This window comes from Cnephaeus nilssonii (genome assembly GCF_951640355.1).
Source record: "Cnephaeus nilssonii genome assembly, chromosome: 22".
Taxonomy (NCBI): domain Eukaryota; kingdom Metazoa; phylum Chordata; class Mammalia; order Chiroptera; family Vespertilionidae; genus Cnephaeus; species Cnephaeus nilssonii.
In genome coordinates this window covers 10,478,571-10,499,995 of record NC_137093.1, presented here as the reverse complement: position 1 = coordinate 10,499,995, position 21,425 = coordinate 10,478,571, and the positions used below count along the sequence as shown (strand labels likewise).

The window sequence follows — 21,425 nt, the reverse complement described above, 5'->3', positions numbered from 1 at the left end:
GTGTGGGGTGCTGCTCACAAGATCTCAGGGAACCTGACATAAATGCATTTGGGGGCCTGTATTATGTTGGATAAAACGTGTTCATTAATGCCGACATTTGAAAACACTTTGTGCTGTGCCTTAGTTTCAGCCTGGGAATAATTACAAATATTAGAATAAAATTGCACGGTGTTTTTCTCCCCTGCCTCATGGGCTCCCAACAGATCCACCCTCGGTCTGAGCCTGGGTGGGTCTGCTGGGAGAGCATGAGGCACAGGAAAAAGGCCTTGCACTGTCTTTGATTAAAACCTCAGTGGGGTGGGGATTGATGTGTGGGGAGGTGTGTGTCTGTCTGACTGTCTGCTTGGGGAAATTAGAATCATTGCACGACTGAGCTGGAAGGGAGCTGAAGCCCAGCACTTCACTTTACAGATGGGGAAACTAAGGCTCAGAAAGGGGGTGTGGCTTGCCTAATGGTGAATAGGGATGCGAAACCCCAGCTGAATCCAGACCCGGGTCTGCTCACTCCAGGTCCAGCTTTTCCTGTTTCCTAGCCTGCTATTAGCTTCCTGGATGGAGACAAGTGCCCAGGACCTGTGGGCAGATCCTGGGCTTTGTCCCCTCCCCACTAACCATGGGTTCCTCAGCTACTCCATCAGAGAGCTTGCAAGAGGCCTCCATAGAGCCTCCAAGATTGCAGCTTAGTTTGGGCTACTTGGAGGGTATCACTCTGTCATCCTCTTGACGTGGCGTTTTACTGAAGTTTGTAGTTTGGAAAGGTTAGTTCATGTAGCCACTTAACTTCCTTCCTTATGGTATTTGTTTATTCGGTCACGGTTGATTTAGTGCCCACTCCTGACCTGTCCTGTCCTGGACTCGGATAGAGTGGGAAAATCGTAACAGTGGCTATTTAAGAACATCCAGTTGTTCAAGCCCCAGACCATGGCGTCTCCTTGACTCCCTCTTCCTCTGTGCCTCGTATCTTCATCTGTTAAATTGGAGTAACAACCACCCCTCCCCAAAAAGTTTTGTGAGGATTAAATGAGTTAATACATGTCCAACACTTAGCACAGTGCCTGACATAGTCAGTGCTTAGTAGTCACTGTTATTATTTTTATACTGGAGGCCCAGTGTATGAAATTCGTGCATGGGTAGGGTCCCTAGGCCTGGCCAGCAATCAGGGCCAATCGGGGCTTTCCAGCTGCCGGCCAGGGCTTTCCTTCCTTCCATGCCGCCCCCTGGTGGTCAGCACATGTCATAGCGAGCAATTAAACTCCCAGTCTCCTGGTCAAACTCCCGAGGGGACACTTTGCATATTAGCCTTTTATATATAGAGGTTTTTTTATTGATTTCAGAGAGGAAAGGAGAGGGAGAGAGAGATAGAAACATCAATGATGAGAGAGAAATATTGATTAGCTGCCTCCTGCATGCCCCATACTGGGGATCGAGCCTGCAACCTGGGCATGTGCCCTGACCAGGAATCGAACCGTGACTCCCTGGTTCATAGGTCAATGCTCAACCACTGAGCCATGCTGGCCGGGCAGTCACTGGTATTATTAATAATAATAATAACAAGGTCAATATCCCATTTCACCTGGTATGAAATCAGGTAAAATCAGAATATTACTATGAGGAAAAGCAATTTACCGCTTAGAGTCAGATGTGAACCTTCTGGATAATCTAGCCAAACCTCCCCATGTGCAGGTCTCCCTGAGTACTTTAGAGCCTCACAAATAGCTGGTTATGTACATGGACGCCTCTTCTGATGGGGAGCTCATTACCTCATATGAGAATCCATTCTGAGAATTTAGAACTTTCTCCTTGAAATTTCCACCCTCTCTCCCCACCCCTGGCTCACCCCCACCTCTTGAATATTTACAGCCCAGGATACACCCTATTCCTCTCAACAAAATAGCCTGAAATATCTTCAGCTAGTTGTAGATTGCTCTTGTAGTGTGTGTCCCCGAGTCTGCTGCCCTCCCTTATTCTCCACAACCCCCTCCTTCTCTGTGCTCTCCTCAATGTCCATGAACCCCCAAGTTGTCTGAATCCCCTGCTTTCCATGCCCTCTCGCTCCTACCCCTCACTCTCCATGCCAGGTTCCTCCTTTTGTCTCCCCTAATTCTTCTTGCCCCTCTTTGTTGCCCAGATATGTATACCCCAGAGGGAGATCCAGGCTTCAGAAGGTGTTAGGATGCCCCCTGCCATCCTAAGCTGATTCCTTTTCTTGCAGATCTCATTTCTTCTGTCTCCTCAGAGCTGCTGATTCTGAGACCCTCCGAGCACCCGTATCAGTCTTTAGTGTCTTCCAGAATCCTGCTGTATCAGATCCCCCATCTCCCAGAACCACCATGCCTCACCCTCCCTAGAGCCCAGGACCCATGGTAAAGGGAAGCTGTCCTCAAAGTGTGTTCCTCAGAATGCAAGTTTCCAGGTTTATTTTCTGAAGAAAAAAGTTCTGTGGCCAAATGCATTTGGGAAGACACTGGGCTAAGCCAAGGTGAAGGGGATTTTTTTCCTGCAGCTCTTGTCCAAGCGTCCAGTGTGTTGATATATTTCGTATATGTCCACTCAGAAAGCACATGCAGACTTGATCAAAGATTCCTCTTTCACGCCTGTGGGGCTGTGTGACACACTTTGAGAAGACGGGTTTTCTGGTGGCAAGTGTGGGCCCTGGAATGAGAGAATTCTGGACTCAGATCCACCTCTGCCACTAACTAGTTCTTTCATCTTGGCCAAGTGACTTGGTTTCCCTGAACCTCAGTTTCTTCCTCTGTAGAATGGGGACAGTAATGGTGCTCATGACTTAGAATTGTTGGGGAGATTCCAAAGATACAGCACTGAGCACAGAATGAGGGCTGTTCCCGGAAGCTCTGACCATTCTTTGTAAAGGTCTCGGCATGGAGCAGTTGTCAGTAGCCAGTAGATGTCACCGCTGTCTCAGACAGTCATCATGGAAGCCCACATTTACCTGGTTTAACCACCTGATAGACAAAAGCCAGGCAGCTAGAACAGGCTTTTGCCTCTTCTCTGGCTTACCCTGTTCTGCACCTGTTATTTTCATACTTGGGGGGAACCAAACACATTTTCACCCCTTCTATCACAGCAGGTGGTGTAAATGCCACTTGCTCCGTCAGACACTAAGCTATTTCTGATGGCGACCTTCTTGGTGTCTGTAGCTGGCCGCCACCTCCTCCTCCTCCACTTCTTCCTCCTCCTTCCCCAGATGGCCTTCAGAGATCTGCCTGTCACAAACCAAATCTGTCATTCTGAATACTTTTCTCCCACCCTTCTGCATGGTAGGACCCAGCCATGAGGCAGAAACACGTGGCCTTTTGTTTATGCCGTGCTCACCTGTTCTGGGCACATGAGTAAAATGCATTCGAGCTGCAGACCTTGGAAAAGACATACTATATGGTTGGAAGAAGAATTATCTGATTTATTATAAAATCTTTTGCCAACTTTCACGGGACTCTTTGCCACATGTTAGCTCATTCCTTTCCAATAGCTTCTTAGGCAGAGGGAAATTTTTCTTCCCACCTAATGGATGAACAAGCTGAGGCCAGGTGATGCTTGATGACATTTAGGCCCAGCACTAGATTGGGCTGTGAACCATCAGAACTGGCTTTCTGGAAACAGAAAAGGTCATTGCTCTAAAACAAGGCTGAACAAGTTAGGACATCCAAATGGCTACTGTCTTCAGGACTCATATTTACTATGGGAAGCTCTAAACTTGAACCAATTCAAATTGGATGCCAGTCAGGATGTTTTCTGATCTCTGCTTTTGAAAATATTGTCCAGCCATTTAGAGAACCTCTAAATGAGGGATCAGCAAACATTTTCTGCAAAGGGCCAGGCAGTAAATATTTTCAGCTTTGCAGTCAGGGTGTCTGTCACAACTATTGAACTCAGCCATTGTAGCATGAAAGCAGCCAATACATAAAAGAATGGCTGTCGCTGTGTTCCAATAAAACTTTACTTATACAAACAGAGGAAAGGCCACAGAGTGCCAAAACTCTTGATCTACACAAGTACTGTCCAATTTAAATATAAAGTAAGCCACATGTAATTTAAAATTTTCTAATAGCTACATTTTTAAAAGTATAGAGAAACAGATGAATTTAATTTTAACAATATATTTTAACCCATTATGTCCAAAATATTATCATTTTCAACATAAAATCATTGTAAAATTTATTGAGATATTATGTAATCCTTTTTACATTCCAAGACTTAGAAATTCCATATGTTACAGCTGATCTGAATTTGAAATAGTCACATTTCAGGTGCTCAGTGGCCATTGTGCTAGTGGCTACTGTATGGACAACACAGCTCTAGTAGGGAGACCCACAAGAAGGCAGTCACATATAAACAATACACCATTACAAAGGGATAATAGCCATGAATGAAAAATAGAGGGTGCTGTAGGCAGAGACAGGGAAACATTAAAGAAACCTTCTAGCACCCCCCCCCACCCCCACTTCCACCCAGGGTTCCTTTTTGCAGTCCATGGAACATTTTAATGCCTTTCCCCAAACCCCAGCCACCACACGTGCTCAGAGTGACGACTGTAAAATGAAGCATTCAGACTTTCCACTGACTGCTCTGATAACTCCCCATGCCGGGATCAGGAGATGAATTGCTTCCATTTCTCATGGCTTTTCTTGGGCTCCAGGTGGGCAGCACAGCAGCCCTTGACATGATACAGCCATAGATAACAGCATCCACGGGGGGCAGCGGGGGGCGGGCGGTGTGTCCGAGTGACTGTGGCTGGGAGGGTTTTTCTATCTAGGAGAAAGGGGCCAGTGTCTGGATTCAGAACGGTAATTTGAACCTCCAGACGTGTGTGACTCTTGCTCTACCATTTACTAACTGGGTAATCTTAGGCAAGTCACTTAACCTCCTTGAGCCTTGGTTTTCTCTTCTGTACAATGGAGATAATGACAGCAGCTACCTTCAGTGATTGGTATATCTATGGAGAGAGATGATCATGAATAGTAAGAGCATATGGCACATATGAATATTACATTTATTGTTATTATTGGCCCATCAGGAATGCTTCCCAAAAAAAATCTTAATTATTTGCCCCCTCACATTACTCTGGGGGCCCCAGTGTTTGCATCACCTCCTCCCATGTTGTGGTTCCTCTTGGGTGTAGCTGTGTCTCCCACTTGGTTGTGATTCCCCAAAGCAGGAACTGTGTCTTGTCCATCTCAGCAAGAATAAAAATCTGCCCACACTTGATGATTTTCCCTTTGCCTAGATTCTAGAACATTCTTTCTGTCCACCATCTTCCCCTTCTTGAAGAGACAGATCCGGATGTTCCACCCACCAAACTGGGTCAGCCTCCCCCACTTGCACATACTCAAGGCCTGTTTGAAGCATTTAGCTCTTGTAATTAATTATCTGGGGAATCTGCTATAATGTCAATCTCCCCAGTGGGAGTCCTTATGGGTGGGGCTTGAGTCAGCCTCATTCATCACTGAGTTCTCAGCCCATAGTGCTTGGCACAGAGCAGGTGCTCAAGAAATGTTTGTTGAATGAATGAGAATAGTCTCATTCACTCTGGAATGCAAAAGATCAGAGACTGTTCTCGTAATAACAAGAGAGCTTAAGTAGTTTTTGTAACTGACTTTTTAAAAATCACTTGCTCAACATCCACCATACATTTCTCTCTACCCCTCTTAAATAACGAATTCAATATGGATCTTGTAAATCCTTCAAGCTGCGCTGTCCAATAAAAATGCAGTGAGATCCACGGATATATTTTTATATTTTGCATTACCTACATTTTTAGGAACTAAGTAAAAAGAAAACAGGTAACATGAATAATAATAAGTAGGTTTTATTTAACCTATGATATCCAGAATGTTATCATTTCAACATGTAATCAGTATAAAAAATGCCAATAAACTGTAGTAAATTCTGTTTTTTCATAGTAAGTCTTTAAAATCCAGTGTGTATTTTGTACTCACAGCACATCTCGGTTTGGGCTCATCACATATCAGGTGCTCAGTAGCCGCATGAGGCTTATGGCTGCCATTTTGGAAGCCTTAGAGGAGCCACTATGGCTTTCTAATTCTTCCCAAAGTGCACTGCTGCATGTGGAGGTGCTCTCCATCGGAGACCAGAGATGAACACAACTGAGGTTCACCCAGCACTGGGCAGAGCCTGTCCCCATAATAGGCAAGAAGGAAGGGGCTGGTCATACCAAGAGGTGACATATCTATGGGGCTTAATGCATGCCAGGAGTCTTGCACAGGACTTTACATGTGTTAAATCATTTGATCCACTTGCAACCATTTGAGGAAGGTTGTCATATTATTATCCCCATTTTACATCTGGGGAAGTAGAGGTACAGGGATTTAAGTGTCCTACCTGTCAAAGGATACACAGATAGTAAGTGATAGAACTGGGATTTGAACCCAGGTGGACTGTCTCAGAATTGGCCCCAGTCATTTCTCTAGGATGGTGTCAGACAGGACCCAAGTGGGTGCAACCCACTTGAATTTGTTCTTTCAACAAATTGTGTTGAGCACCCTCTGTGCACCAGATAGTGTGCTCCCAGAGGGAAGGAAGTCAATAACAAACATCCTCTTGGTTGGCATCATTAGGATTCATAAGAAAAGCCCAACTCTGAAAGAGGGTGATTGACAAGTAGATGCTCTGATAGATTCATCGTTTAGGACAGCGGTCGCCAACCGGTGGTCCGCGGACCACTGATGTTCCCTGAGTTCTGAAAGGTTGGTGACCGCTGGTTTAGGAAGTTGGCACCAGTCGGAGAGGTATATCGGTGCCAGGGAGAATAAATCTGTTCCAGTCCAAAGGGAGATACCCGCCCCAGAATGTCCTTGAGGAGGGTAGGGGTGGTAGCACCTGGGTACCAGGAGCTCATATGCAGGGGAGGCCAGGACTAAGCCAAAGGGACTGGCTATCAAGAGCCAGCATCTAAACAGCTTGAAGCCATAGCTCAGAATTCAGAGCCCGGAGCAGATGGATGTGGAGCTGAGCCCCAGCTATGTTTCTCTTGAATGCATCTCGTGGAGTCACACTGACAGAACAAGAAAAGCCTCTGAGCAAGAAAATGAGCTCGTGAATGTGGGTCTTCACCACTGAGTTAGTCACCCATGTATTCATCAGTCAAGAAGCGTTTATTGAGTGCCTTTGGTATACCAGGAACTATTTCATATAACTCTGTCACCCTTGACATTTATTGAAGCTATTTGCTATCTTACTAGAGATTTAATGATTTCTCTGTATTTTCAGTGGCAAATATTCCCCAAGTGTACCTCCCTTTTCCTCAAAACATGGGTCATGTTTGAATATCCAGTGTAGCCTTTTAATAAGAAGAATAATAATAGTAACTGTAAATAAGCTACTATGTGACCTGTGCTAATAGCCGCTTATGTGCAGCTTCATTTAATCCTCACAACAGGCCTAGGAAGTAGGTTCTATTACTTACTCCCATTTTACAGATGAGGAAACTGAGGGTCAGAGAGGACCAGTGACTTGCCCAAGGTTACACAGCCAGAATGCAGTAGAGCTGGGATGTGAACCTGAATTTTCTAACTCCATACTTTTAACCTTCATTTCCCCTCTCCCACCTCCCATCCCATGCTTGCACAGGTAGAAAATGATCAAATTTGCTTGTAGACTCATATACCATGGTTACACATGACTTTTTCTTTTGTTTCCAAAGGTGGTGGCCCTTAGTAAAAGAAGTCAGGAAGCTGAGGCTGCTTTCTTGAGTGTTTACAAGCAATTAATTGAAACACCAGGTAAGAAATGCTTGTGCTCCATAATTAAAAAATTAATTAGAAGAAACAGCCATTACACAGGAGCCTCCTCATGGTGGGGTATGGGGACAGGCTGACTCCTGGGCAAGTTCATGCCTTCCATGGGTGGGGATTATGGGGGTGAGTGGGTTCCGTGCCCAGTCTGGTGTGACATCCCCACATGGCTCCTCCATCTTCCCCCACTACCTTCTAATGTCAACCAGAGAGCTTTGGGGGGCTCCTGGCAAGGTCTCTCACCTGTACTTTCTTGGGAAGCCAAGAAGCCTGTCTTGCCCCCCAGAGGACAAATGGCGCCAAGTGCTTTCTGCCAGCAGAGTGTGCTGAAAGACCTCAAAAGTTTCCTCCGACATGGTACAGCGAACCTCAAAAACTAGATGTAGAGCAAAAGCCAAACCCAAAAGTACATGTACTGTATTGCTCTATTTACATAAAACCTGAAGACCAAAATTAGCCTGTCAGCACTATTCACAGTGGCCAAAAGGGGGAAACAACCCAAAGGTCCATCGATGGATAAATGGATAAACAAATATGCTCTAGCCATTCAGTGGACTATGATTCAGTAATAAAAAGAATAACCCACTGACACAGGCTACAATGTGGATGAGCCTCAAAAACATGATCCTGGGTGAAATAAGCCAATCATAAAAGGCCACATCGTATAGGATTCCATTTATATGAAGTGTCCAAAATAGGCAAATCTATAGAGGCAGATTTGATCAGATGGATGATTACCAGGGCCTGGGGGGCAGGGAGAAGGGAATGGGGAGTGAGTGCTTAATAGGTACCAGGTTTCCTTTTAAGGGTATAAAAATGTTTTGGGACTAGATAAAGGTGGTGGTTGTACTAATGCCACTGAATTGTACACTTTTAAATGGTTACTTTTATGTTATAGGAATTTCACCTCAATTTAAAAAACATTAACCTGTGTTGTTAGACAGCGAGTGGCAACAGTTCTTAGGAGGAGCCTCTGGGGGCCGGAGATGCTGTTTCTTGATATACTTCTATAAGTTGGACTTACTAAAAATGGCCCATCCTTTGCCACCGTCCCACTTATTGACTCAGAAAAGGGAGCCTAGAAAAGTGTAGTGATTTGCTTAACAGTGGTGGAGCCGTGAGGAGATCCCAATGTGCTAACTCCCTCTACTCAGACAGCCCCTGACCTTTCCCACGTCCTTCCATGCAGCTGCAGGAATCAGTGCTGTGAGGATTGATTGGCGGTTGATTGAAGAGGAAAGTGAGATCCCAGTGTAAGCCAAGCCATGGAGAAGGCAGAGTCATTTACATTTGAAATAAAAATTGTTTGTGAGATCTTTGCATTTAGGATGGGAACGGTCCTCATTTCACCTGTCTTGGGCAACTTTAGGAAGTATCCTTCCAAAATTCATGGCCACCCTGAACCTCAGAATGTCACCTTCTTTGGAAACAGGGTCTTTGCAGGTGTCGTTAGTGAAGGACTTCTAGATGAGATCATCCTGGAATTAGGGTTTGTGGCCACATCACTCCAGTCTCTGCCTCTGTCTTCACATGGGCTTCTTCTCTCTTGTCTCTGTGTCCCAGAAACCCTCTCCTTTCTCTAATAAGGATTTGGGGTCATTGGCTTTAGGGGCCACCCAGATAGTCCAAGACGATCTCATCTCAAGATCTTTAACTTCATTACATTTGCAAAGACCTTTTTTCCAAATAAGGTCACATTCACAGGTTCAGGGATTAGGACGTGGACATATGTTTGGGGGCCACCATTCAGCCCACTACAGAGGCATCTGCAGCCTTGACCTCTCTGCCCCAGTCCTATGCTCTGCCCTGATTCTGCTCTCAGGAAGGCAGCATGGCCATGTGGGCTTTCTCAATGAGAATGCTTTGGTGGTGAGAATGGCTGGAGCTAGACAGCACAGCCCCCATCCCAGAGCTCTGTGCCCCCCTCACTCTCACTTCCAGATGGCATGGCCCTGTAGTGTGAGGCTGAAATAGCCATGTGTCTGCAGCCCCTGAGGACCACACCAGACATATCCAAGAAGCCCTTTGCAGCTTTTTGTTTATAAGGTCTTCACCCTCATCAGAGTTATTTGGGAACATTTTGGAAAAATATACCCTCTTATTTCGCTCTTTTCAATCTTTCAAGACCCACAGTCTCAACAACATATGACATTGGAGGGTGACCCAGTACAGAGCCCAAAGTTGCCTCCTAGGAGTCCTCACGCCAGGCTCCTTCACTGCGCCCCATAGAACCTCATCTATAGCACCAGGAGCAGCACTGATACAGGCTTGTGTTTCCAGGCTTAGGGCCAGACCGGGTGGGAATCCTGCCGGTACCACTTACTCACTGGGTGACTGCGGATGAATTAATTCACCTCCCTGAGCTTCAGTCTCCTCTTCTATAGATTGGGAATAACATGAGAACCTACCTCATACACTTGTGGGAGGCTTCAGCAAACATGGCACATAGTGGTACTTTGCTAAGAGACACCTACTATCATATATATATATATCAGGCTGCCCTTGGAGAAGCAAAATTTCCCAAGCCTGCGACTGAATCATACTAAATTTATAACCCAGAACACCGTACACAGTAGGCACCTAATAACTGTTTGGTGAATGAATTAGAAATATGACTCAGATGCAGAAAGGGGAGGAAGGGTTATTTAAACAAAAAGCCCTCTGCCTGTCATGTGTTTATTTACTCAGATAGCATTTATTGAGTGCCTGCTGTGTGCCTGGCACTTGCAAGACACTGGGAACATGACCATGAGCTCAGCGATGCAGACGGGAGCCCAGCCCTCAGGGAGCTTGCATTCTGGTGGCAGAGGTGACCAGATCATCGCTCGAATAACCAGCCTGCTGTCACAAACCAGGGGAATGCCAGTGACGCTAGTGCTTGGGGGTGAGAAGGAGCTTTTACAGCCCCCACTTGAAAAGGAGGTCTCATTTCTGGGGTTCATTATGGGACCCTCATCTTTCTGGAGATACGGCTGTTAACACAATTACAGGGCCAGCATTGCAGTGCCAACTGGGGGGCCTTGAGAGACCCCAAGACAGGCAGGAACTTTCCAGAAGGTCCTTGTGCCCCCTCGCCCTCTCCCCAAAGGGTTGTTCCCAGCCTAGTGCTGACTCCACGCGTCTGATTTCCCAGCTCCCTCCCCGGAAATGGAGGGGCAGGGGAAACGTGTGTCCCCAGCTGTCACCAAGTTAGAGAATGAGGAGCTTTAACTGATGGAGACGTACCATACGAACAGCCCCTTTAGGGGCTCTAATTCATTCTGAGACATTTAAGAATAACAAAATGTTTTAATGATTTCTTGGGGGAATTAGGAAGACATATTTTTGTTCTCATTAAATTTTATCCGCAGACACAAGAACCAAATGTCAGATGTGTTTTTGGTGCTCAGAGCTACCCTGCTCGCTGTCTTCCCCACACACATGGCCCCAACCCCCTCCATAAAAATAACACTCCTGGAAAATTTGCCAGGATATTCACTCTCCTGTTTTTATATTTCTTGACAGGCAAATTATTTGTGGAAATACTCCCCCCCCCCCTCGCAAAACCACACAAGTCCTGATTCAACATTTTTGTTTTGAATGACTGCTGCCAACGCAAATCTTTGGCAGAGAATGCGATATAGTGTGATTGCTCAGCAAGTATTTTGATAAGTGTGCAGCCTGTATGTCTGTAATTACGAAAGAAGACCGTAAATCTTTTGGATATTGTTCACACAGATGTGGCGTGAAGTGAGAAAAAAAAGCAGTAAAACGTGTTAAAAGCATAATTAATGTCATTGTTGTGGAGGATGATTTGATTTAAACCTTTCTGACTTCTGGATCCATGACGGCTGATTTCTTTATCACGCTCATAGAGTCACTAGGAACCGACCAGGCTTCAGGAAGCTAACTTGTTAACTAAGTGATTAGTTAAAAGCAAAAGAAGAAAATAATCTAAATAAGCAAAGAGCGAGTAAGAGGGAGGCTGAAGAGATAAGATGACAGGGGTGAGTGCCCCAAAATGTGTTTTCTGCTTTAGTTTGGTTTTTAAAAATCTGATGCGGGCCCTAACTGGTTTGGCTCAGTGGATAGAGCATTGGACTGCGGACTGAAGGGTCCCAGGTTCAATTCCGGCCAAGGGAGGGGCTGTACCTTGGTTGCGGGCACATCCCCAGTAGGGGGTGTGCAGGAGGCAGCTGATCAATGTTTCTCTCTCATCGATGTTTCTAGCTTTCTATCCCTCTTCCTTCCTCTCTGTAAAAAACTCAATTAAAATATATATATATATTTTTTAAGACCCTATTTAAAAGAAGAAAATCAGATGCGAGAGATGGCATCATTTCTCTCCCTGCTCCTCCTCAGGAGGCAAAAAGCTGGTCAGCTTAGGAGCTTGAGCTACAGCAGCAGACACAAGTAGTGGACTGTCAGCTTGGTGTTTTCGAGCTGTGTGACCTTGGACAGGGCCTGAACCTCTCTGAGCTCTAGTTTCTGTGTCTTTAGCAAAGGGATATGTGACCTGAAGATTTGATATGCTGTGCATGAAAGCATTTGGAGGGTTTAGTAATCAGTAGCCCATTGCAACACTGACATCAGGGGATAAATTACAGAGTCACAGGTGTTTGCTGTTGATTTCACAAAGTTCTGTCAGTTGTTACAGATGTGAAGTGAGCTGTTTAGCCAACAGGGTTACTGAGTCTATGGAATAGGAAATTCTTCATGATATTTAGGGATTTGAAATTTTTTCTCCCGTATGCACACTGTCAAATCAGAAAATACAGAAAAGTGGAAAGGAGAGAAAACTACCTACTAGAAAAGCAGCGGGACTATTTCGTTACTTTTCTTTCTGACCTTCTTTCCCCCACGTACTTTTTCAAAATGGTCATTCATTCTACATGAACCATTTGCATCCTATTTCCTTTCACCCACCACGACCATCAGTTTCCCCTGTGTGATTAAAAATCCTGAGTAACTTTGATTCATTGTGTGTCACACTCTCTTGTGTGGCTGTGCTGTAATTTACTGAACCCCCTCTCCAACATTTAGGGTGCTCAGGAACACACAACTTATTGGTATTGTGCTATAGTTCACAGGACAAGGAAGAAAACTTGGGAAGGAAAATATATTGTAGCCATGTATTGACACAACCTCAGGATCAGTGGTTAGAGAGAATACGAATTTTCTTCTCTTTGATTTATTTTGTACTTCTTCACTTATTAGTTACATTAAATATTTTTGTATGTTTATGAACCACTCATATTTATTCCTTTGTGAATCACTGGTTCATGTACCCTTAGCCCATTTTTCTATCAGAGAGATCTTGTATTGATGTGTAGATGCTCTTCATATATTAGGGATATTAACCTTTGTCCTGGTAAATGTATTTCCTATTTCCTTTCCTGGTTTGCCTTTTGTTTATAATGTCTCTTGTATGTGGTGCATAGTAGGCATTCAAAAAATGTTTGTGGACAGTAGAGAATTTTACTAAACCTTTGCTTTATGGCTTCTGGATTTCATGTCATATTTTAAAAGCCTCTTTTTAGCTCAAGGTTATAGGTTTGGTACTTTTATGATCTTAACTTTTAAAAATTTGAATCTCTGAACCATCTGAAATACATGTTAGTGGAAGTGGAGAGGAAGGTTAAGAATTTAGCCTTGTGTTTGTCCCAAATGACTAGTTCTACTGCCACCTAGTGGATAAGCCACCTTCTAGGTATAGGAAATACGGATTTTAGTATAATGAGAAACTGCCTCTGCCTGTCCTTCCCTCCTTCCCTTCCTCCCCACATATGCCTCTGCTTGGTTAGTAGTGTAGGGTCAGGGGAACACCAAAGGGTAACATAAAAGACTACTTAACCCATAAAAAGGAAAAGCTTAATGTAACTGTCTACCCCCCTGAGCCTCTGATTCTCCATCTGGAAAAGCATACTTACCTCCTGGTACCTCTGGGAGGATTAAACCAGGTGAAAAGTGTGAAGTCCTTAGCTGAGTGTCTGGCACTTAGTAAATGCTCAGTAAACAGTGGTTATCATTGTTATTGTTGGTGTTACTATTACCATCAGCACCCAGTGCCAAGAAAGAAGGCCTCTCTGTGCATGCTTAAGCCAGGAGACCTCCTGAAACAACCAACCCTGGCAATGGAGGGAAGAAAAGGTGGGCGGACATATGTATAGCTCACAGCTGTGTATAAGGGACCACACCCCTTCTGCTATTGAAAAACTAAGATTAAAGGATCAAAGTTATTCTCACTGCCACTGCTACCATCGATAGCCTGAGCCTGCCACCCACACAGGAGCCTGGAGCCGGGGCCCAGATGGAAGAAGACTTCTGTCTCGAAGTATTTTGGAGGGGCGCATGCATACTTCTGCATATATGTGTTTCTAAACAGCCTTTCGGACAGCCTTTACGGTTCCAGCTTTCCTAAAAAAGCTCCAAATGCCACTTTCCCTCAGATGGACACAGTGGGAGGAATGGGACGGCTCCTCCTAGATTCCTGACTCTCCCCCCACCCTCCAAACCCATAGACCCTTTTTAAAAAACACCAACAGCATCAACTAGTGGTGGAAAGTGGAATAGATGATTTTTACCCATCTCGTCCAACATTGCCTTTGGAAAATCTGCTGTGGTATTAAAATATTATAAATTCGTTGGCAGTATTCTCTAGGGGCTTAGATCCAATGTAACCAAAATGAATTAGTCATTTTATTAAGCAGTTTATGCACAGAGAGCAGGTTGATGGCTGTAAGACAAGGCACTCTGCCTCCTGAGGGTATTCCCCCTGCCTGCACGCCCGCCAGGACCCACCACCTCAATGGTTCCTGCTTGATCTTTCATGTCTGACAACGTGCTCAGTTAATCCATGTCTGATTTGGGGTTCCTGTTTTGGCAGTTTTATTAAGGCTGGACCTCAGGTCGTTGGATTCCCTCTGCACTGCCCTTGTCTATATGTGGACTGTCTGCTTGTTGCAGGAGTGAAGTAGGGGAAATTTAAGTCCCCCTCGTGGCTCTGGGCAGCTGCAGGTGTTGGCCGAAAGGTTTCCAGTGGAAATGCTGAGCCCGGCAGAAATCTGGGCATCCCTGGCTCCAGGGGTGTTCTGTCACTTCTGACACGAGGGTATGAGTTTTGCCAGACACCAGAGGGACACACGGGTCACTTTGGAGACTGGGGACTTGACAGGACCCAGCACTTCCCCAAGCGGGGTCACTTGACATAGGGAGCAGCCTCAGTGTACCTGGCGCAGCACTGAAACTTTGAACACATTGTGTGCCTACTGTCACCTTTCTGCTTCCTTCCTGCACCTTCAAAGCCAGCATACGGCCTTCACTCTCTGACTCTACCCGCCCTCGTCTGCAACCTTGATTCCCTCCTCCACGTAACATACCAAATTCACAGGTTCTGAGAGTTAGTATGGGACATCTCGGGGCTGGGGGCATTATTCTGCCCCCAACAGAGACACCTCAAAGGAGGACTGAGGATTGAAAACAAGATTTCCCAGACCCCTATAGCCATCAGGTTCTCTGAGAAACCTCTTCCAAACATGTTAAAGATCTTTTGTCATTTCTCTTTGTTTGTAAGAGCAACCAGTGACATTCAGCTGATGTGTCGAACAATACCATTAGACAGAGTAAGTGGGAAGCCCTTGGATTTGCCAGCCACCACGGCCGAGCATTTTGCATACATATAATTTGGTAGAACGTTCCAGTCTTCTGGATGCTAATAATTTTTTCCCTCCCTGACCCAACCCCCAACAATGTAGCTCTGGGCTCTGTGAACTTCTCCCAGATGGGGGAAGTGGGAAGAAGTGAGTTTAACCATACCCTGTCACATCTGGGAATTCCACACTGCTGGGGAGGAAATAACTAGTAGAGAATGCCCAGGGAAATGAGTATCATCGTTGCTGTGTACTTTTCAGAGCAGGGACCCTACTTAACCCACAGCCTAGTTCCTCAGTAGCTGGAGGGAATTAAAAAATCAAGTGGATCAGAGCCCAGAACCTGCTCCTTTCTCATACAGAACAAGCTTGTCCCCCTGAACAGCAGGTGAAATAGATGCAGCAGGAGGGTAGTGGGCCTGTCTCACAATTTGCACCTAATCAGTTACCACATGTTATGGGTTGAATTGTGTCCCCCCTGGTACCTGTGAACGTGACCTTATTTGAAAATAGGGTCTTTGCAAATGTAATCAAGTTAAAAGGAGGTCATTAGGGTGAACCTTAATCCAGTATGACTGGTGTCCTTATAAGAAGGAGAGAGAGAGACAGACACAGAGGAGAAAGCCATGTGACAATGGAGGCAGAGATTGAAGGGATGCCGCTACAAGCCAAGGGTGCCAGCAACACCAGAAGCTGGGAGGGAGCATGGCTCTGCCCAGACCTTGACTTTGTACATCTAGCTTCCAGAGCACAGTGTATGGGTTTTCTAAGGCTGCCATACCAAATACCACAAACTGGGTGGTGGTTTAAAACAACAGAAGTTCAGCTTGAAGGTGTTTAATAATCACTCTCCCTGAGCATCCCGGCTCTGAAGAGTAGGCCCAGGGCCAAAGCACTCATTTCAGCAGGACTCGGCCCCTATCTGATGACATCCAGTGTTGATTGTGTGCCCAGGATATACTTATAATAGGAATTTGAGTCGAGAGCCCAGAGACGTCTGGTGCTTTGTCCAAGGTAACACAGCAAGCCAGCAGCAAGGCCAAAAACAGAGCCCTTAGTCTTGTGCTCCTGACCCAATAGTAAGAAATCCCCCATGTCCTACCTCAAGGCAGCTTGGCCCACAGCAGAGTCACCTGGGTTCAAACCCCACCTCTGCCACTTCTGAGCAAGGTGACCTTGGGCACATGGCACCTCTTCTCTGGGCCTTCATTTCCTTGTCTGGAAAATGGAGATAGCAGTATCTACCATACTACGCTTTACCGTCACACACTCCCTGTGCCTCAGTTTCCCTATCTGTAAAATAGGAATGCAGCAATACCTACCTCACAGTATTGTAGTGAAGATTGAATGAATTCTAAAATGTTCAAAGTACTTTGGCTGTTAGGATTCGTCATAGTCTGACATTGGCTGAGTCATCTGAACCCCTCCCCGACTCTCCCTCAAACTGGGGAGCCAGGAGGCAGTATAATGGGAAGAAGAGGCCCAAGGCCATTTCGGCCCTGCTACCAATGTGCTGGAAGACTTCTGTGAAGTCACTGGACCCCACTTTTCCCATCTGTGTACTGGAGTGAGGGATATTGCACAAATGAACCTGGTAGGTCCCTCCACAGTGTGACTTTCTAAGCTGGAGTCTTTGGGTCCCAAAGTGACATTCAAAGCAGAACTGTTGGATTCTGGATCTCCCAGGACTGCTGAGATATATGAGGCTATTCCTGTCCCAAGGTTTCACAGAGGTCACACTGCAGACAGCCAGCCCCCAGAACACCACGAGACCAGGAGCACTGCCTCCTCTCAGCAGTCAACACTTAGCAAACCCTGCCATGCACCTAGCACTGTGCAATCTCTATACATGTTCTCTCGCCCAGTCTTCGCAACCACGCTTTACATGTGCTGCCCCATTTTACAAGTGAGAAAGTGCAGGTTCTAACTGTCCAAAGGTCCTTAAATCATACTGCCTCTCTCATCTGTTTTAATCTTCCAATAATAGTTTCGGGGAAGTAGGCACTGTTACGTTTTTCTCACTTTATAAGTGGGGAAACTGAGGCTCAAGGCCCCAAGGGATTTGGACCCAAAACTAGACTTCAGATTCTGTGAGCTTAACCACCGTGTTCTACCCTGTTAACAATGAATGAAGGTGAAAGACAGAGCCCTGGAGCCTGCTGAACCTGTCTGAGTATCTCCACAACCCCCTCCTCCAGCCTCTCCAGGGGCCATCTGAGCTCAGCTTCCCCTGCACAGAGCGCACAAGGCAGCACCCTGGACCTGCAGGGACTCCAAGCGAAACAAAACGTCAATCCCTGACTCTCGGAAGGGGGTTGATGACGTTTTATCACCCGAGTGTAAGCTTTTGGCTTGGATGGGCTCCCCGGTGCTGAAGCCATCAGCTGGATCTTTCCCACCTCCTTGGAACCCGAGTAAGCCCTCCTCCATGGCCGCTTGGAGCAGCACCCTCCAGTGTTTATCTAACTTCCCCGACCCTGGCAAGTGCCTGTTGCCTTTTCCCCCCTTTCTCAAAAACCAGGGCACAATAGGAAGTGTTTTCTTGAACTTATTAAAAAATCCAGACTTGTAAATTAATTTGTCCGTGTTGTACAAAGGGAGTGCAGATGAACTCATTAGCATGCGCACAACAAATAATTATAGATGAATTTTTAGCTGGCCTGCCTAATGCGCTCGCTGGGTTAATTATGTCAATGTATAATTACATCAGCCCGGGGAGACATAATGGCATACCCCGCTGAGCAGGCCCTGCCTAATGACGGGGTGTGGAGGGAGTGCTGACAGAGGAAAGACCAGCCTTCCCGTACACCTGCCTACCTCGGCACAAACACCCATTGTCCGAGCCTCCCACCACCTTCACAAACGGACAGGAGGAAAGGGACCTTGTTCCAGCCAGACCTGAAGGCCCCAGGTATAGGCACTACCCCATTTCTTCCACCAGCAAATATTTATTGGGTCGAGCTGTCTGTCCATCCACAAATGGTCCATTAAAGGAGCAAATATAGATGTGGTCCGGTGCCTGCCTTATTGTGGCGTTTCAGTCTAGTGTGCGTTAGTTAGGTGGCCTTGCAAATCACTGAAAATTATAAGCACAATGAATGCTGTGAAGGAAAGGTACAGGCAACTGAAAGAGCTCATATCAGAGGACTGGCTGGTCAAGGAAGGCTTCCTGGGAAAAGTGACATTTGAGGTGCAAAGACGAGTCAGCATTAACTAGCTGAAAGGGGTAAGGGAGGGCAGGGTGTTCCTGGCAGAGGCTCCTGCCTATAAAAGGCTCGGGTGGGGAAGGTGCATTTGAGGGGCTGAGGGAAGAAGGGCAGTGTGACCGGAGCTCAGAAAGGCAGGAAAAGCCAGGGCTTCCATTTGTTCTGGGCTGAGCAAGTGCCAGGCGCCATGCTGAGCACTTTGCATGGATCTTCTTCACAGCCCCATGAAGTGGGTACTTCTGTGGTGAGGCACAGAGAGTTATAGTCTTTTGCCAACGTCACACAGCAATCCTGACAAGCAAGTATGGATTAGACCAGAACCCGAGGATCTGTCTCCAGGGTTCTTACTCTAATCCTTCTGCCCCTTAGCAGAGAACAGTGGCCAAGCAGATGCTGGCAGGAGACCTGGTGGAAGGATGAGGAAGACTGAGGGCTCCGGTGCTTTTAAAAGGCCTGTGGACCACACCCAGGACCCTGATCTGGAGTGAGGAGGCCCTGGCTTTCCTGGGCCCCCATGAACACTCGCCTGTGGCTGCTGGGGTTGAAATGTCCACACCACTGGGACAGGAAGCATCAGAGAAAGAGACCCAACTCATCTCACCTCCACTCCTTAGCAGCTTACCTGGCTTCTCTGAGTCTGTTTTCTCATCTGTGGAAATGAGGTGGATCCTAGCCAGCCTCCAGGGGATGCTGGGAGCATCATGGAGCCTGTTCCCATGGACAGGCTTGGTGACCTGGAAGATGCCACACCAACCCCTGGCATTATCCGGGTGTTCTTAGTACCTGCCTGGGTGGGGAATTGAGCAAAGCCGCCTGGAAGAAAAGGTGCTGGATTCTAGATCTGAAGAAAGGAAGTGTTCGCTAGGTGACAGTGAGAGAGGGAACAGAATTCCAGGCAGATGCGCCTGCACATTCCTCACTTCTTAGCTATTGGGAATTAAGGAGGCCTCTAACATCCAGGTGTGCATTTCCAGAAAAGCCATTATTTAATCGCCCTATGTGTCAAAAATGATGGTATATTAGTCCACTGAGAAGTACCCCAAAGATTCTATGTGCAAAGCTGCTATTAGGGAAATGTAGGTGAAGGAAAATAGGGAGGGAGCTGGGAGAACTGGGTGGAAGCATCCAGACCACATACAGCCTAAGGAAGTGCTGGGCAAGGTCTTGGGAGTGTCCTGGGCCCTCGGAGTAGTCCCATGTCCCCGGAAGCAGGTCCACCTCTAGCTTCGCTGCCTTCAAGCCGTGTCTGGAGAGGCTGGCCTCAGACTGATGGATTTCAGAGCATTGTCCTTCCTCAGTGACATTTCCTGTGGTTGGAAGCATGCAAGACACAGTCTCGTGGCCACCATAGATGGCATCATAGAATTTGGAAAATGCAATTATGGTGACAGTTATTGTTATTAGCATTCCCAGCTGTTCAGGACACCCACACCTGTGGGGACAACACACGTTTCCCTGAGCCAGTGCCTGGGAAAGGCTGCTTCCTCATGAAGCAGAAAATCCACATTGCTCCCCGAGGCCATCAGAGCAACTCCAGGCAGCTCTTGTGGATTGTCCCCCTATCCCAGCTCCCCATGGAAGGACCCGCCAGGTCCCATGGCTTCAGTATGGGTATCCCTCAGCCCTCAGAGCCCCCCAACCACCCCTGTCCTCCTCTCTCTGCAGACCCTGTACCTGTATTTGAGGCAACGCGCAGCCTAGACGACAGACTGCAGCCCCCCAGCTTCAACCCCAGTGGGCATCCGCTGCGAGACCTCCACGCTTCGTGGAAGAGAAACCCCGAGCTCCTCAGCCCTAAAGGTACTGATAAGGCCTTCGCAGGATGTCCATAGCAAACAACTTGTCTGTGGGTCTTTGGCAGCCAAACTGTCCCTCCATAACAACCTAAATGTCCATCAGCTGATGAATGGAAAAACAAAATGTGGCATATCCAAAAAATGGAATGTTACTCAGCCATAAAAAGACATGAAGGTGCCGAAACCGGTTTGGCTCAGTGGATAGAGCGTCAGCCTGCGGACTGAAAGGTCCCGGGTTCGATTCCGGTCAAGGGCATGTACCTTGGTTGCGTGCACATCCCCAGTAGGGGGTGTGCAGGAGGTAGCTGATCGATGTTTCTCTCTCATCGATGTTTCTAGCTCTCTATCCCTCTCCCTTCCTCTCTGTAAAAAATCAATAAAATATATTTTTAAAAAAGACATGAAGGTCTGCTACATGCTACAACCTTGAAAACATTATGATAGTGAAAGAAGCCAGTCACAAAAGGATATATATTATGATTCTGTTTATATGAAATATCCACAATACCTAAATCCATAGATACAGAAAGCAGGGCTGGTGGTTGCCAGGGCCTGGGGGAGATGGGAATGGGAGTGACTGTTTAATGGAGACAGGTGTCCTCTACTGGTGGTGACATTGTTATGGAATTGGTGGTAATAGTTGTACAATATTGTGAATATACTAAATATCACTGAATTGTACACTTTAAAATGGTGAATTTTATGTTAAGTATACACTGAGTGGCCAGATTATTATGATCTCTAAAAGCATAATAATCTAGCCACTCAAAATGTGTGTGTGTGTGTGTGTATTAGAGGCCCGATGCATGAATTCATGCATGGGTGGGGTCCGGCCAGCCTGGCCAGGGGGAGGGGACATGGGCGGTTGGCCGGCCTGCCTGCTGGTCAAACTCCTGGTTGAGGGGACAATTTGCATATTAGCCTTTTATTATATAGGATATACACTGAGTGGCCAGATTATTATGCGTTCAGAGATCATAATAATCGGGCCACTCAGTGCATTTTACCATGACTTTAAAGAAAAAT

The 21,425-nt window shown here is 46.4% G+C and overlaps 1 protein-coding gene across 1 annotated transcript in view; it reads left to right on the top strand.

Moving 5' to 3' along the window:
* The window catches only part of CUX2 (cut like homeobox 2), a gene marked incomplete at its 3' end in the record, with an annotated part of 211,687 nt that overhangs the window by 159,950 nt on the left and 30,312 nt on the right, over positions 1 to 21,425 (top strand). Inside the window, exons 4-5 of the mRNA XM_079763264.1 lie at positions 7,679 to 7,757; positions 20,269 to 20,403. Of these exons, the coding sequence (XP_079619390.1) occupies positions 7,679 to 7,757; positions 20,269 to 20,403 (214 nt within the window). The remainder of the gene's footprint in view (positions 1 to 7,678; positions 7,758 to 20,268; positions 20,404 to 21,425) is intronic.